The sequence below is a fragment of the Spea bombifrons genome, chromosome 4 (assembly GCF_027358695.1).
Source record: "Spea bombifrons isolate aSpeBom1 chromosome 4, aSpeBom1.2.pri, whole genome shotgun sequence".
Classification (NCBI taxonomy): Eukaryota; Metazoa; Chordata; class Amphibia; order Anura; family Pelobatidae; genus Spea; species Spea bombifrons.
In genome coordinates, this window is record NC_071090.1 from 106,520,160 (window position 1) to 106,537,798 (window position 17,639).

Here is a 17,639-nt window from a genome sequence, read left to right on the forward strand (position 1 = left end):
TAGCAGTATTGGTATTAATTAAAGTTGAGATTGGTATTAATTGTATGATTTACGGTAGCAGTCTGGAAATATATATTTTGTTCTCCCTTTTCCATTGGATAGATCTACTTTGCACCCAGATGAGTTGTAATTTTAACCAGTATTTTATATTTAATGTACTTTTCCTACTTTATTTACATGTATTTGATTTTTACATGTATTAGGTCTTGGACATCTGACCCACTTTGTAGATGATATGTGTGTTTTTTTGTTTTTTTCTGTATGTTTAAAAAATGCTTAAAAAAAACATGGCGAGCAAAGTGTTAAAAGTGGAAAAATCGTTATTAATAAGATGTTGGTAACTCGACAACTTCTGCCGCATTGCATCCGCAACGTCTCTTCATATATAAGCCATGTAGTATTTTGCCTGTTCTTGGAATGCCATGAAGAAGAAGATCTTCTGATGCTGCCAATGTTCCATTTCTTAATGTGTTCTAAAATTGCTGTATCTCAGGTTAAAAGACCATCACAATGCTACCTTTTAGGCTATTTAGTTTTCCAAATATTCCTTTATGACACCAAACTCAGCTAGAACGTTACGCGTGGACGTCACATGCTGAGTACTGGGAAGCCGACAGGTTTTTTTTAAATATATTTGTTGAAATCTCATATGCGTCTGTCTCTATTCTATTTTGCCCTATTCCATCATCTTTATGTCTCTAATGGCTAGATGTGTCCTCATCCTGCCCAACGTGCTTCGCGTGGAAAGCGAGGAGACCATCATTCTAGATGCACAAGGAAAGCATTCTTCATTCGACGCTGACATTGAGATCCAGGACTTCCCTCAAAGGAAATTCTCCCTCGCTAGCACCAAGGTTTCCATTAATGGTGACAACAATTACCTGGGGATCGTTAAATTAACGGTGAGCAGTTCTGCTTAGAGAAATCTCATCGGTCAGTGCAACAGGTTCTGAGATTTAGGCTAATAAATGGTGTCCACAAGAGTAGAATGGACCACTGCAGGTCTTTAAGGGTGTGGAAAAGATTCACTGATGCTTAAAGATTCCTTTCTGGATTCTGTAGCGGAATGTTCTTGATGTTGTGCAGAATAGGCGTTGATTTCTTTCTCCTCTTAGGTTCCAAGCAAAGATTTGCTGAGAGACCCAAAGAAAAAGCAGTTTGTTTATGTCACTGTGAAGTCTCCTTTCTGTTCTCTGGAGAAGGTCGTCCTCTTGACGTTCCAGAGTGGATATATTTTCCTACAGGCCGATAAGACCATCTACACGCCAGGATCTCTAGGTAACCTATAACCACTTCCTTCAGCATCGCCAGATAGGCTGGTTACCTTTAAATAAAACAAATGATAGCAAAAGTCCATGGGTGACTCTAAAGGTTGTGTCAACAAATTGCATTAACATATTTACACTTGGCATATGACACAATACATGGTTTAACATTGTGTATGCACAAATAATGAAAGTTAAATTCAGGATAGCGTGAGTTATGGAGTGTCCGTGGTGAAAGGACGCTTACACTGAATAGTGCAACTTTGAGGTCCAAGCGGCTTCAAATTTCCACCAAGAGTTTGATGGATACTCAACTTGGTCTAAGGTATTGGCCGTTCCGGGCCATGTTGTGAATAGTCTGAGAATGGGCCAATTCAGATCTTGAAAAAATAATATATGCTAATTACTTATTTACCATAGTTTCGAAATCTCTCTCCTTAGTCCTTTATCGTATCTTTACCATGGACTACAACCTACAACCATTGTCCAAGGCAGTAATCGTCGAGTTCCTGGTAAGACTGCTATATTATAAGGACAACATAACGTCAAAATGTATAAAATGTTTATTAATCAATACGCATTCATACATTCTAACAATCAATTTAAAAGGAGAGCGCCATTGGAAAAAATATCTGATAATCTTTTCTAAGTAACTATTACATTTTTGCAAATTTCTGCAAAACGTCAAACAATTCGATCACTCTAAGAAAACGCTTCTGATGTATATTTAGCCCGTTTTATCTGGATCTCTTCCACCTTTCTCAGCATCCGGACGGGATCATTGTAAAGAGAGATACTGTACGTCATCCCAGTAAAGCAGGGATTATCTCCCTGTCCCATCGGCTGTCTGAACTTGTGAGGTGAGCCCATACGTGCTAAATTGGCTTGATGCACGCTACATCTATGTAACTATGTAACACGCATGGGATAGGCATATGGCCCCTGAATCTGAGATACGACTGATTAAGGTTTGAGTCTTTACACCAGAAAGAGACAAGCTTAGTCGAATGCACCCTGATAAACAAAGAAATGAAACTCTTGACGCTGCTGAAGGTGTGGACCTCAGGAATATCCTAAAGCTCTGTATCATAATCCTGTAGAACAGGCTTTCTATCCAGACATTCAGACTCTCTACAGGCACAGGGAACCCAAGGTGAACTTCAAAATGTATTTAAGTTCCAGAAGGGGACGTCTTCGGAGACTTGTATAGTGAAACGTACCAGTACTGTATGTAACATTGACTTATTTGATTCTCAGTTCGGGGATATGGACAATCTCTGCAAGGTATGAAGATTCCCCTCAGCAGAATTATACCGCAAAGTTTGAGGTCAAGGAATATGGTAAAATATATTTATTAGTTAGATATAGTGCCTGTCTCTTACACAGTAGGGTGTCACAAACAGAATGGAGCTATTGTATATGGAGTCGGTTTATCCCACTTTTGAGTGGCACAGACTGGAGGGAGCTATCGGGCACGGAGTCTGTCCCTCCCACCGCAGGGTGACAGACAGGAGGGGGCTATGGGGCACGGACTCTGTCCCTCCCACCGCAGGGTGACACAGACAGGAGGGGGCTATGGGGCACAGAGTCTGTCCCTCCCACCGCAGGGCGACACAGACAGGAGGGAGCTATGGGGCATGGAGTTTGTCCCTCCCACCGCAGGGTGACAGACAGGAGCGGGCTATGGGGCATGGAGTCTGTCCCTCCCACCGCAGGGTGACAGACAGGACCGGGCTATGGGGCATGGAGTCTGTCCCTCCCACCACAGGGTGACAGACAGGAGGGGGCTATGGGGCACGGAGTGTGTTCCTTCCATTACCAAACTCCACTGCACCTTCAAACCATTGCACACATATTGATCATTTGACTTTGTGCTTTCTGACAGTTTTACCCAGCTTCGAAGTTTCCTTGTTGCCATGGCAGAGGTTTTTTTACTTTGATGATGAAAACTTTGAAGTGGCTATTAAAGCACAGTAAGTAGCATTGCGGGAAGAATTTTCCACACAATAATTGTTGGTTATGGAGGACCTTGGTTATGGAGGACCTACAGACTCTATGATGCTCTACACGGGGTGAATCTCTGTAATACTTGTAATTCATAATTTCATTATTATTTTTTTAAATTATTTTGCATTGGAGGGGCTGCTCAACTTGATCTGGAGTATTAGCAGTACATGGTTTATGAAGTATGTATTGATTTTGGACCTGCTTAACCAACTGGGACCAAAGAGAGTCCCTTTTTAGAGATACGCCACATGCTCATGTTCAAAGGAATCGCAAAGTGAATCTTTGGAACCATTGATGTTTTGTTGGAATCATCTTACGTGTTCTTTGTGTTTTCTCCTTAGGTTCCTCTATGGAAAGCCTGTGAACGGCAAAGCCTTTGTACTGTTTGGGGTGAACGTGGATAATATAAAAAGAGGACTCCCAGATACTCTGAGAAGAGTATCGGTAATATTCTCATCTTCGGTGCACCCGTCACCTATGCACACTTGCGCTTCATTCCCATGCGTCTCTGATATGTCAATCCATCTCGTGTCCTACAGATTTCCGAAGGGGAAGGAGAATGCAAGCTGAAGAGATGTGATCTTGTTAAATATTTTAGGCAAGAGGAGGACATGGTGGGACGCACTTTGTATGTGTCAGTCACCGTCATCACGGACACAGGTGGGTGCACGGGCGCCCATTCCTACAGACGGAGGGCATGTAGGAGAAGAACTTCTAGTACAAAATGGTAAAAGTGTAGCAATCAACAAGAACGTTCCGCTGGTTGCTATGGTGATTGCATGAGAATTGTTACGCATGTACTACTCCCATAGAGGACATACTTCCTATACTGTTCAGTTGCTGATTGGTTCGGTTTAGTCTTTGAAAGGGTTGGTAGAGGGTAATGTTCCGCAACAGAATAAGTGTCTGGGGGCATCTAGGCCTAGCATGGCAGGATAAAATTGGGGGCAGATCACCCTATTGGGCAATCGGGATTCTTGGTGCGCTGCTGCTCAATGAAGGGGCTGTGTATAGCTGACACAGCCATGGTGTTCCCGGGGTCTGCAAGCGATTGATGCTGTATTTATCTTTGGAGCTGAGCTAGGCCCAACCCACGGCAATGCAACTGCTGCGCCTGACTTGACATGGTGGCCCTAGGATATGATGTCATATTTCGAGACTCAGCAGTAAGGTTGCCCGGGGAAGCTGCCCTGGGTCAGGCCTATGGCAGCACTAAAGATAAATGCATCGCTGCACACTTTGGTGACCATGGCAGGTTCCGTTAAAGATTCTAATTGCGAAGTAATCATTTATTGAACGCTCGCCTGTCTTTCTATGAAGTCCACGTGTCTGTCCTGTGTTTTGTTTTGCAGGCAGCGACATAGTGGAAGCTGAACTGGACAATATCCACATTGTGAAATCTCCTTACAAAATCCTTTTTACGAAAACCTCCAAATATTTCAAACCCGGGATGCCCTTTGATGCCATGGTAGTTCCCTTAGTCTCTATGTTATTTGATCATCTGGTTGTGTTAGTATGAGTGAATTCAAAACAACGTGTGCATTTCCTTTGAGGTTAATACAGAGAGGGAATTAAACACGCACACGATATCTAAGACAAGCCCAAAATTACGCTTAAGGACACATAGTAAGTGGAAAAATAACAAGATTATACGGCCAAATGGCTGCTATCTGCCATCAAATGACATGCTTCTATGACCACTTAATAGAATACTCTGAGTAGAGACACAACTTTCTCCTCGGGGGTCAAGGTTTCCCGTTGGCATGGACTCTTTCTAAGGAGTATTGACTTGGAGCAAGAGATGCCGGAGACTCTGGTATTGGAGGAACAGGAGGAGGTATCCCTGAAGATCACTTAAGGCGTTGCTCTTGTAGTCTTCTGTCTGTCTCTAGCATATCCAAGATCCAAACCCCAGCAAGTTCATTTTTAGGACCTCAAAATCCAAACTTTACTGATCCTGTAATGTTGGATTTTTTTCCCCAGACAGTTTCTATAGCTGACATTCAGACACATAGTCCTCTACAAGTCTTCAGCCTTGAAAATAAAATCGGACAGATAGTAACAAAAGAGCAGAATAAATCTTTCTGAAAGTAATCTAAAAGCTAGACCCGGCCAAACTCGCATTTTTAGCCAACTTAAGTAGTCGTAGGTTGGTGGATGGACTTCTCTGTCCTCACCTTCAATGTTCCTGAGAAGGTTTCATGGAATACTTTCCATTTCTTTATTTACCTTGGGATTGTTTGTTCTGCAGGTGTTTGTGACAAATCCTGATGGTTCTCCTGCAAGTAACGTACGTGTGAGGGCCGAACCCGAAAATGTCGAAGCAACGACTCAAGCAGATGGTACCACGAGGCTGACCGTTAACACGCCTACAGGAATAAACTCTCTGACGATAACCGTGAGTGGCGTCTGCTCATTTGGTGGCATGGAGGTGTGAAGTTAAATTTTAGGTATATTCATTCTTTTCTGCCTAGTTATGCAATTTATGGACATTATTTAGGGTCACCCCCTTAGGAAAGAAAGAGAAAAAAATCAGCAAATATTTTTTTTTTTTTTTTTTTTTTTTGCGGTTTCCTTCCAGAATGTAGTATTAACTTTAAAATGGGCATGACGGATGAATGACCTGAATATGTATATACTATAAGACTATATATATACTATATAAGACTGCTCAACAGATATTTCAATTAATGAATACTTCTGTCTATACCTGTAAATAATCATTGCATCCATCTTTTTCTTCTACTTTTCGTTTTGACTTTTTTTTCCTTACTCTAAGGCCAAGACAGCAGATCCTGCTTTACTCTCAAACCGGCAGGCTTCGGCAACGATGACAGCCACGGCTTACAAACCACTCGGTGGGATTGAGAATTACCTGCATATCGGTATCGCCGGGACGGAGCTGAAACCTGGAGAGAGCGTCGCCGTGAATTTTAACATCAGGAACAGTGATGCAGAAACTCAAAACCAGATCTCACATTTCACCTACTTGGTAATCAAACAAATAAACGGTTGGCTTTACAAAATATATAGTCAAAAGGGAACCGGAAGCCAAAGTGCCACTTAGTGCCATCTTTAGTGGAACCCTGAGCCAGGTTAGGATTCTTCTAGGTTCTAGGAAGGGTAATATACCAGAGCCTTCTATAAGAAGGCACAGAGAGAATGTATAGTTCCAGAGTTCTTGCTATTGGCCTCAGAGAGCCACCTCTTTGACCGGGAAGTCAAGGTTGTGTTGTCAGACAGAAAAATTATAAAAAAAAACATAAAAAGTTATTAAAAAAAATATGTACAAGAGGAAGCCTAGTAGGTGGATCTCCGATTGCTTAGGAACTATAAACTCCATAGCTATAAGGACGTCTCTGTGACACATACTTCATATCCAAAATGATCTTGTACTCCGCAGATCATAAACAAGGGCAGAATAATATCTGTAGACAGAAAGATTCGGCAGGCGGGTCAGTCCCTCGTCACCATGTCACTGGAAATCACCAAAATCCACATCCCGTCCTTCCGTATTGTGGCGTATTACATCGTGCAGACCAGCGCAGGACGTGAGATCGTGTCAGACTCCGTCTGGGTGGACGTGACCGATACTTGCATGGGGACGGTAAGCAGCTTTTTGTCTTCAGGAGTCTTTTTTTTATGGTCTACTTCATTGACAGATAAGTGGAAGAGCCTCCAAGCCGTAAGAGTGGACGGTAATAGAGTTAAGGAGTTTAAACAGGTATTTGGATACAAGACAAGGGACAAAATAAGATTTGAGGTCTTCACACTGGGCCTATCTGGCTGGACTATAAGGACCAAATGGTTCTTATGTGCCATCAAAGTTTATGTTTTTATGTACAACAAACATGATAATATCTGGTTCTACTGTAAAAGGCATGACTATTTTGCGATTTAAAGATGGTGAAGACAATAATAGAAAAGGAAGAGGAAAAAGGTAGCGAGTGATTGAAATGGAAGAGAGTGAGAATGACAGAGAAAGAAAATTTTGGGAAAGAACATGCATTTTGAAAGTGTTTATGCGAAGGATTTTTGTACGATAGGGCAACTGTCTGTGTAAGGACAAGTAGGCATATGTGCAAATGCTAGGATGTTTGTGTGTAAGGGCAAGCATGAGTGTGTGCGTGTGAATGAGCAGGCATTTCTAAGGGTAAGTGTATGTGTGTTTATGTCAACAGACTTTGCATTACTATTTCTGTTTTGGGCCTTTGTGAAGGGACATTATTATTCAGTCCTATTAAATTAAAATTGTATGGTGTAATTTGCTGAGTCCAGTAATTTTACAAATGTTTGCCATGAACCATTTTCATGATGTATGGGGTGGGTTGTTAAGAAATGATCAGTCCTGGGTGTCACATGTGCTCGGTACACCACTGTGTTCAAGTGCCACGTGACACGTCCAGCCTGATCATGTCGTCATATGTACAGTATATAACATAGAAACATAGAATTACTCAACAGATATGGTCCCTTCGGCCCATCGTGTCTGTCCGTTTTCCTTAATGTAAGACTCAAGTCTTAATCTGCCCCAGATCTTGTCTCAGATACAGGATGGATTTACCCCTATCCCATGCATGGTTAACCCTTTACATCCCATGCCATCTCTGTTTTCTCTTCCCCGAGCCAGGCATATTCGGATCGCTCAGTATTTTCTCATGATTTTTATCCGGCAAACCATTCCCCATTCTAGTTGCCCTTCTCTGAACTCTTTCCAATGTATCAATATCCTTCTGGAGATGGGGGTCTCATGTAGTAGATTTAGGAGATCTGTAAAATGATGGAACCTCCTCCCTCTTCAGGCTACTAATCTCTCTCACCATACAACCCAACACCCTGGCTGCTTTTTTTGCGACACTTCCTTGCATTGCCTGTAGTAATATTAGGGGTTAAAAGAAATCTAGCGTAATAATATATCTACATCTACGTACAGCTGGTGGTGACCGGTGATAAGGAAAGTGACAATAGAGTCCAATTCCCTGGATCCCAGATGAAGCTGAGACTAAGAGCGGACCACGGGGCCAGCGTGGGACTGGTCGCTGTGGACAAAGGTGTCTTCGTACTGAACAATAAGCTTAAGATCACACAAACCAAGGTCAGAAAACGTGCATATTTTGGCATAAATAAAGTGTTATTGAACTGCAAGACCCCATGGGTTATAACCATCCGTTTTAAGATGAAGAGACGCACAAAATAGGACCTGTTTGTAACCGCTGCCCCTTTTCTAAGGTTTGGGACTCCGTGGAAAAGTCTGACATCGGCTGTACTCCTGGCAGTGGCGCCGACAGCATGGGGGTATTTTTTGATGCTGGGTTGGCTGTCCAGACAGACTTCAAGATTTCCACAACTCAGAGATCAGGTATATCTGAAGCAGATTCATGAAGTTAGATTAGTCATTCTCCAGATTTTCTTGATGTCCCTTAACTTCTTGGGATGTATCTGGCGAGGAACCCGCGTCTATCCTGTGGGACTTATTCTGCCTTAAGGGAGAGGGTAAATGGGCTTAATTACGTTTCTCCATTTTAATAACATTGTCTCTTTCTTAGAACCGGAATGTGATCTCCTGCAAGCAGTGAGATACCGATCATCGGCGGTCCTGCTCACGTTTAAGGCCACAAAAGGTCAATGATTAACTTTTGTGTCCTTCCTTTATCCTTCATTTATCCTGGTGGTTCCATCTTAATATTCTCTTGCCATCCAGTTAGCTAGAACCCACGAATTCTCTTACTACTGTGCCCTTAATATTTCTTAAAAAGTAGTCCTACATAATCATCCAATCCTTATTTTAGCCTCAACCTACAATGGCCTGCCCAGGAAATGTTGTGAAGACGGCATGAAGGTAAATCCGATGGGACACAGCTGCCAAAAGCGATCGGGCTTAATCCTCGATGGGAAAGAATGCGTGGACGCCTTCCTGGATTGCTGCAATCACTTTACGAAAAAGAGAGAAGAAGAGAGACGCTTGAAGGATGACGACGACATGTCGAGAAGTGAGGAACTCATGATGGCGGTCCAAAACAGAAGCAGAGGCGCCATAGTGACCCAAGCAAAGATGCCGAATTCCAGTATTATTTAATATTTTCAGATAATTATAGCGGGCTAAATATACAAATGGTTTGTTCTCTTACTTTATGTTATAGTAAAAGGGCAAAGAAAGGTTTAAAATGATAGGTGGAAATCTAGGTGGTGCCATTCTGGTTAATGTTCTTCTAATCAGGTATTACATGGGCACTGCTACCCATGGGCATTGTGCCCATTACATATATCTTTGAAGAGTCATCGTGGTTTTGTTCAGTACGACTTTAATGACGTAGCCTAGCCAGGGAACTTAACATTTGCCATTGTGTGTGCCAGGTGAAGAAGATGATGAGTACATGCCCGATACTGACATTGTGTCCAGGACTGAGTTTCCAGAGAGCTGGCTCTGGAAAGTAGAGCAGATGTCGGGGAAGCCAGATGCTAACGGGTAGGTGACCTTCATCTCCTTGCTATGTCATCTTAATGAGGAAATATAAGAATTACTGTAGTACTACCGTGTATCTGAACTGGAAAACCACAAGCAGAATGTTTGAAGGCAGCTTGTCGATAATGGGGACTCTTGTAGCTGAAGTGCATTGGGTCGCCAACTGACAGGTTAATTATTACGTTGACCCAAAAAGGAGGGAGCGCGAGGTCTGTTTATACAGACCTATGTTTGACTGCTCCCTTGCGCAGCATTCTGGCTATTGATGCTGAGCGCCATGTGATGCCGTGATGATGTCATAACTTTCGCCATCACTGTTCTAACGCTACCTTCTCAGAAGAATACGCATCAAGACAAAACTGAAACATTCCAGGAAGAAGCCTTTAAGCCAGTGACCGATGGCCTAAAACACAAGACTTGGATAAACCACTAAACCCGTCGTCCATCTCAGCCTCAGTTATTGTACGTGCAAACATTTCTTTCTTTCCCCCCCAGCATCTCTTCAAAAGTCTTGAACATTTTTCTGAAAGATTCAATCACCACCTGGGAGGTGCTGGCTGTGAGCGTGGCTGAAAACAAAGGTAAGTGTGGAAAGACCCATACAAATTACATATATTTTTTTCAGGATAAACCATATACATCTAAAGAATTCAGCATTTCATATGAAAAACATTTTTTTTTTAAATTCTTCTCTTTTTTTAATTTTATTTTCTAATTATTTTTTTCTTAATATATATATATATATATATATATATACTTCTAGAAGAAAGCAGTGCACCATAGCTAGAGATTCCAACGAGTGTTATCAGAAGCAGGGAAAATTGCTTGGAGACCCCGGATGATGTCAGCGATGATGTCACCAGAAGGGGAATGCACAAACAGAAGTTAGGGCTTTTAAATTCCCATTAATTAAATAGCTGGGCAGGGATTTAACCGTGCTGATGCTTATAGCGACAGGACATAATAGTATGTCCTCTGGTGCCAACTGCTGGCGTTTGCCGATGTAATATTACGTCCTTCGTCACAAAAGGGTTAGCATCAAAGATACCTGTGATCAATAATATATGTATAACAATTTCACTGTATATTTATGGCATTGAAGGATGTGTATGTAGCCCTGTTTCCCCATCTAGGGTGTGTGATTTAAGTTCAGGGTACCCCGTTTCTTCATTTAAAGTGTTTATTGTTTTCTCTGCTTATTCTTCACAGGGATCTGCGTTGGTCAGCCATATGAGATCCAGGTCATGAAGGATTTCTTCATCGACTTGCGGCTGCCATATTCGGTGGTGAGGAACGAGCAGGTGGAGATCCGAGCCGTCCTCTACAACTATGGCAATCTCAAGATTAAGGTAAATTAGAGACATTTTTTGAGTCACTATATGCCGTGATGTCATTAAGCATGTCGGTTTTAACTTCCAGCGCTGTACCTCAGAACATTTTGTCTCCATTTGTGAAAGTACGCACAGAGAGAGTGCAAAAATTACATTTTTTGGGCATGTCTTTTTAATGTTTTTTTTTCCGCCACTATGGGGAGATTATTATATGCTACACGGTACACTACTATTTTTTTTTCTATGGTGACACTATTACGGTATTTTTTGAACACAATTTCTGCATGAACAGTGGCATTCATACATATTCATATATATATTTATGCAGTATATATATATTTTCTTAAGCAAGAAAGACAGGCACAGTGTGACTTTCTCCATTCTCTTCTCACGATGTACATTGAACCTTGCAGGAAGCAGCGCTTTACTCAGAGACTCCCCAGATACGTATATATATATACGCACATACTAACACATAAATTCGCTCGGACACCAACTCTAACACCACACACTCAGATTTACACACATCATCTCCCTCACTCCACTAACCATAGGCTCACCCCTGGTGCTCTAACACCAAATGCTGACACACACTCTCAAGGTAACACCATCTGCTAACACACACATATGCTGACAACAATTACCAACACGCGCACTCATGTTAACGCCATATACTAAAATACATACATTCGCTAACAGCATCCACACATACATTCTAACCCTATACACTAACACATGCTGCACTGCCATACACTAATGCACACTAACGCTAACGCTATACATATACGTATACATACTCACTCTAATACCACACACACACACTCACTCTAACACCACACACTTACACAAACATTCATACACACACTCTAACACCATACATTTACACACACATACTGTACATACACAAACCCACTCTTAACATCATACACTTGGCGCACATTACGTGACCTCGCTGGGTGCCTCGGTTACCATCATCCTATGATGTATGTGTGTTTATCATACACCAACATTTCAGGTGTGGGGAAGGGTGAGACTGAGCCCAACGCAGGCAGGTTGGGAGGCATGGCCACCCACCCTTCTTACCTGAATAGCCATAGCAAAGTGAGAGCTGGACAGACCGCCACTGACTTTTCCCAGAGTATCTCCCCAACCGATTCATGCTCCCCAACCCCTGCTAAAGGGGAACGGTTGCCTGAAAACCAGGACTGTTGGGAGATATGATGTATGACAGTAACATTTTCTGCGCATGTCAGGCACGAGTGGAACTGACCTACAACCCCGAGTTCTGCAGTCTCTCGACACACAAGAAGAAGTTTCGCCAGGAAATTTGGATCAAGCCTCACTCCTCCACTGTCGTCCCCTTCATAATTGTGCCACTCACTTTGGGACAGCACGATATCGAGGTCAAGGCATCCATCGCTAATATGTTTATGTCGGATGGCGTTAGGAGGAAATTGAAGGTTGTGGTGAGTAAGCCTCAAAAACATTTTGTGGCATGGAAAGGTATCGCAAAATCTTCCGACACAGGGCAGATTATAGAACATTATAATTAGTTGCGAAGCTCTTCATAGTGGTTTCCCTACTTACATATCCTCCTTCATCTCCATATACGCTCCAGCCTGGTCTCTCCGCTCATCGTAGCCCGGTAATTCTCTTCAATACCCTTCTCTGGCTTATCAGACTCTCCATTGAGCCTTAAAAATATCCCCCAAGACCCACTTTTTAAGGGATGCCAATCAACCGACATGTTAATTCCCTTCCCCCACCTACCTCTTCCTTAACTTTTCGAGTCCCTCTCAGCCTTCCGAGCTGTACTTATATCCAGAATGTTATTAGTTAATAATAATCGCATCACTATTTATTATAGGATAACCCACCAAACTAAGCATTTTCTTACCCCCTATAGAAATATTGTTCTAAAGCAACATGTAAATTGTGTGCAAACAACAAAACATAGAACAGGAGATTTGGGGGGGGTAATCATTCATGTGCTAAATTATAGAAAAGTAACAAGTAATATTTCTGTTACATCTTATTTTCACAGTAAATTCACACTTGTAGTCGGGTATTGGGTTTCGTATACTGAGAATTCTGTACTCTCACATAAATTGTTGCAGCCAGAAGGACTTCGTCTCATTCATACACTCAAGTCAGTGATTCTGGAACCCGAAGTAAAAGGTACAGGTGAGTTCTTTCAAAACTTTTAAGGCGCCATTCTCTTTGGGTTTGAGCCTTCGTGGGTAACTCGTTTTCTTCTGCAGTTTGGTAAAACTGTGTACCGAGGGTATTAGCTTTTTGAGGAATGTAGAGACATATGGGGTTCGAGTAACAAAGTCTTTGAAGATTAGCCGGTTGGCCGGTATTTCTCATACAAACCCTTCTTTTTTTTACCATAGATGGAGTCCAGAGAGAAAAAGTTTCCGCGCTGAACGTGAAAAACATCGTTCCCCAGACAGACATTGAAACCATTGTCACCATTCAAGGTATTGTATAAGAAGCATAGCCACTAAATCCAACTCTCTGCCTGGATCCTTTAAGCTTCTCCTCATTGCTGTCTCTCAAACTTCTGATTTTGCTCTTCCACTCCTCCTCGTCCACAAGGGTGGTCCTCAGAGAAGTGTTTAAGCTCCATCGTCCTTGAATGAGACTTTCTGGGCTGGTGGCTGTATGAGACCAGGCTGGCGGTGGCTTTTCTTACGACATACCTGTCTAGATCCACTGATTTCTTCTCTTTTTTCTACCCCTTGGTCTACCCCTTGGTGTTCTGTGGTTAGACGTTGTCATACTTCCAGAACCCGCATTGTAATAAGTGTCATGTAGGTCTGGAACCTCACGTTTCACTATTGTCCTTTGTTTTGAAATCTTCATACCTTACTCCCTTTGTTCCGTATGTAGATGTTGTGAATCCTGCCGACTACGCCAATTGTTGTGGTTGTGGCCTGATTCTAACTTTAAATTATTTAATTAAGGTAATCAGGGAACCTTAATAACAACAATAAAATTTATTTAATCTATATACACTCTGTATCTTGATATACAAATGGTATATAATATGAGGTATTCCAGTCGATCATATGGTGAGAAATACTTAAATACTGTGGTGAACGGTAATTATACTTTAATGATCAGCAGAATTAAAATCACAGACCAGTCTTAACAGATTGCAATAACATAACAATAATACTTAGCTTCGGTAGATGGTCAGCTTACAGAGATGATGAAGAAACCCAGCAAAACAATATCAAGTGGAACTCCGTTGGTCATAACGACTACTTGATGAAACGTTGGAAGGATTCCGGTCTATAACCCAGGGCGCTTACAAACAGGTGAAGCCCTCTGGATCCAGGCACCATCAAGCCCTGGATTGAAGTTCCCCTAGCATATGGTGTATCGTTCTTTTTAAGGTGTTTTTTACTATAGTATTGATAGGTTGCTATGTAAATAGCAACCGTATCAATTGTAAACTAGTAACAGTTTTTTCAGTTGAAAGGTGTACAATATTTCGGTTGTAACCATGCAAACCAGAATCACTAACACATCCTATGCCTACACACATGTGAATAAAACAAAATGTGCCTCTGCCTATATGTAACTAAGCAACACCAATCACACAAGAACTGGCTGTTATCGCCTCAGGCTAGGATAGGTTGTATAGCAACTTTGTTGTTGTTGTTGGTGGGATCCTAGGACAACTATTGACCAGTAGGTCAATATTTATATTAAATTAATTCTACTGTCATTCTGCTGTCTATGACGTAAATCACAAATTAGGAAAATCATTTTCATAACAAACCACCTGTTGGTTTTCGTCATATAACACAAATTACAATAAACATTCACATAGCTGCAATTGGAATAACCCAACTGGGTAGCATTATGTCCATTTGTACTTGAAGTGACAAAACAGTTCCTTCTTTAGGGATGTTCAGAATACGCAGTCTCTCAGTAGGGTGTGGCACTCCCTCTTCTCTGTACCAGCCGAATCCAGTTGTGCTGGTTCATTACAAGTCTTTGAAAGTCCACGGAATACCGATAAATGGGTATCCACCTTCCTCACTGAAAGAAATGGCTCCACATATCCAACGTTCAGTGCTATTTGATATTCCTCAGTATCTCTCTAGTAAATTCATATGTGAAATATGTAATGTCCCATTTTAAAGGCATCCCTCATTTAAAATGAGCCTTCTCAAATAAAAGGTACCTTTACCATTTGTGCGTTGAAAGACTATGTTTTCACTGAGACACAAGTGACCCGACAACCACAGATATTTAAAATTTAGGGCACTGTGAGGCCTAATTTAACCGAATCGTAGAGGCCATCACAGTTAACATATTTCACCAATAATTTGAATTCCTTCAGCCATATCTTTAACCTTTCATTACCCTCACAGACTTGGCATCACTGCAACCATTTGCGTTCACTCCCATCACTCTTAGGTACCTGTGCCACCAACACTGCTCCCACCATAGGTTCATTTAATTCTTTGAATTGCATGCCTTGTTTTAGGCCTCTGACCTCTGTCCACTGTGACATCTGGTGTATTTTCACACCAACAGCATTCTCTTTGCTGTTCACTTACACAGTGTATTATAGAGACCACACAAGAGAGAAACTCGGTTTATTGATTGTATATAGTGGTGATACTCATGAAGGTGTTTGTGCACGTTTACTGAAACCTGTATAGCTGGAGTGGGTTTGTGCTTCAGCCCTTGAGGGTGTTTGATATTTTGTTAATTCGCCCATGGCTTCTGGAAATTAAAAGATACTCTACACAGAAAGGGTGTATGGTTATCTTGCCCAAATTACTAGTGGTTCTCTTATCACTCTTGTCTCAGCATTAATACCCGGCTTTACAAAATGGTCATCTAAGGCATTGTAAACATATAAAATACACAACATATACATACATACATAACAGATATGAAAATCCTAAGACTTCCCATAACACTAACGTTGTGGTTACTTCTGTACCCACCCTAAGAAAAAATTAATTTTCAACAATCTCTATGAAAATGGAGAGAGAACAAAAAAGGAGATTGAATGCTACCATTAAATTCAGAGTCAGACTAAATGACTTGGCAGCATGCAATCTAAATAAAATATAAAAAGTCTGTTGCCATTCAGAAAAATCAGATTGAGGCTGTATTTTGTTTGTAACCAAAAATTAAAACAAAACAAAAATCTAGAACAGCAAAAATATATAATGCTGAAGACCAACAATAATGTTACATAATCACATCTCTCCACTGTGATCAAAATATAAACCTCATATTGGCAACAATTCACCTAATCTATGACTTTTAAATTATTTAATCCAACAACAAACAAAAAATATAACAATAAGTCTGTAGCTGGCAGTGCAGGCGTCCTAAACTAATAACAAAAATAATTTGAAATTTGGCCCACCTGACTGTACTGAACGAATTTAGAGGATTATCCTTAAGAAAAATAAAAATAGATATTAAGGTCCTCTATTAATATTTTGAAAATGTAAATTTCCTGCAAGAAATCACACATGTTAATATCCCGATCTTCTCACAGGTTTATTTCCTTTCTTTTTCTTTTCTTTTCATTTAGTATCGTCTCCTTTTTTTTTTCTGAAAAACAAATACTTTAAACAAATAGATTAGTACCATATGTTATAACAACAAATTAAAACAAATCTAGAAGAGCACACTAGTTTTCTTCTGATTTAGCTATCTTTTTGTTTCCTAACATTCCTCTTATTCTGGACACTTCTGTCTTTACAGTGTCCAGCTCCTTCATATACACTGCTACTTTACGCTGTAGCTCATTTTCAAATCTTTCTTTCTGTGCCTTAATAAAATGGTAGGGAATCCAGGGCTCCGTGTCGTCTTTCCTAGCACCATTACCTCTTCCCTGAAATCCCCACCTAGCATAATTAAAACAATTCGTATCTCCCTGCCTCCAGCTACCAACCATGGCTCTTTCCTGAACATGGTGTCCTTTGGCAGAGTGATAGTGGCAATTTCTGGCAAAATGTCCTACTTTACCACATGCAAAACATTTAAAGGCTTCCCTTTTACCTATGGGTCCTTGAAATTTGTGTAGGAGCCTGCTCTGATACAACTGTCTCTGAAGCGAAGGGCTTAATACAGACACAGGCTTTGCAATAATTTTGCTGTGATTTCGGATCATTTTATGATTACCATTACTTTGCTTCTCATCTAACACTTTGACTGCAGCCACAACGTCCTTTATTTTATGTAGCTTTACATTTGACTTGTTACTCATAGCTGTGCAATGCATATGATCAGCCTCCCTCTTACTGCAAGTTGCAAGGGTCCTAAATTTATTTTCATTAATCTTGTTAACAACTATAGTTGTACACTTATCTTCCAGCTGTGTAACCTGTGAAGCATTGCTATGCATACATTCTTTAGTCATTAGCAACTCATCTTGCACAAATTTTAACTCATTTTCTAATTCTAACCTCTTTTGCACTTCTCTCTGCAGTGCCTGCATAATAATCCATCCTGTCTCACTCGCAGCCTTTCGCTCATTTTTACCATACACACTCAGATTCAACCTTAAAGCGTGGTTCCCCAACT

At 41.1% G+C, this 17,639-nt stretch overlaps 1 protein-coding gene across 1 annotated transcript in view; it reads left to right on the plus strand.

Annotated features, from left to right (window-relative positions):
- Positions 1 to 17,639, plus strand: part of LOC128492694 (venom factor-like) — a 30,027-nt gene that overhangs the window by 490 nt on the left and 11,898 nt on the right. The window contains exons 2-23 of the mRNA XM_053465349.1: positions 710 to 902; positions 1,116 to 1,278; positions 1,707 to 1,777; positions 2,031 to 2,125; positions 2,523 to 2,605; positions 3,151 to 3,238; positions 3,614 to 3,716; positions 3,812 to 3,932; positions 4,625 to 4,740; positions 5,524 to 5,670; positions 6,052 to 6,264; positions 6,676 to 6,879; positions 8,206 to 8,367; positions 8,502 to 8,631; positions 8,819 to 8,893; positions 9,062 to 9,262; positions 9,627 to 9,738; positions 10,231 to 10,316; positions 10,945 to 11,084; positions 12,320 to 12,532; positions 13,184 to 13,250; positions 13,463 to 13,549. Coding sequence (XP_053321324.1) covers positions 710 to 902; positions 1,116 to 1,278; positions 1,707 to 1,777; positions 2,031 to 2,125; positions 2,523 to 2,605; positions 3,151 to 3,238; positions 3,614 to 3,716; positions 3,812 to 3,932; positions 4,625 to 4,740; positions 5,524 to 5,670; positions 6,052 to 6,264; positions 6,676 to 6,879; positions 8,206 to 8,367; positions 8,502 to 8,631; positions 8,819 to 8,893; positions 9,062 to 9,262; positions 9,627 to 9,738; positions 10,231 to 10,316; positions 10,945 to 11,084; positions 12,320 to 12,532; positions 13,184 to 13,250; positions 13,463 to 13,549 — 2,870 coding nt within the window. The remainder of the gene's footprint in view (positions 1 to 709; positions 903 to 1,115; positions 1,279 to 1,706; positions 1,778 to 2,030; positions 2,126 to 2,522; positions 2,606 to 3,150; positions 3,239 to 3,613; positions 3,717 to 3,811; positions 3,933 to 4,624; positions 4,741 to 5,523; positions 5,671 to 6,051; positions 6,265 to 6,675; positions 6,880 to 8,205; positions 8,368 to 8,501; positions 8,632 to 8,818; positions 8,894 to 9,061; positions 9,263 to 9,626; positions 9,739 to 10,230; positions 10,317 to 10,944; positions 11,085 to 12,319; positions 12,533 to 13,183; positions 13,251 to 13,462; positions 13,550 to 17,639) is intronic.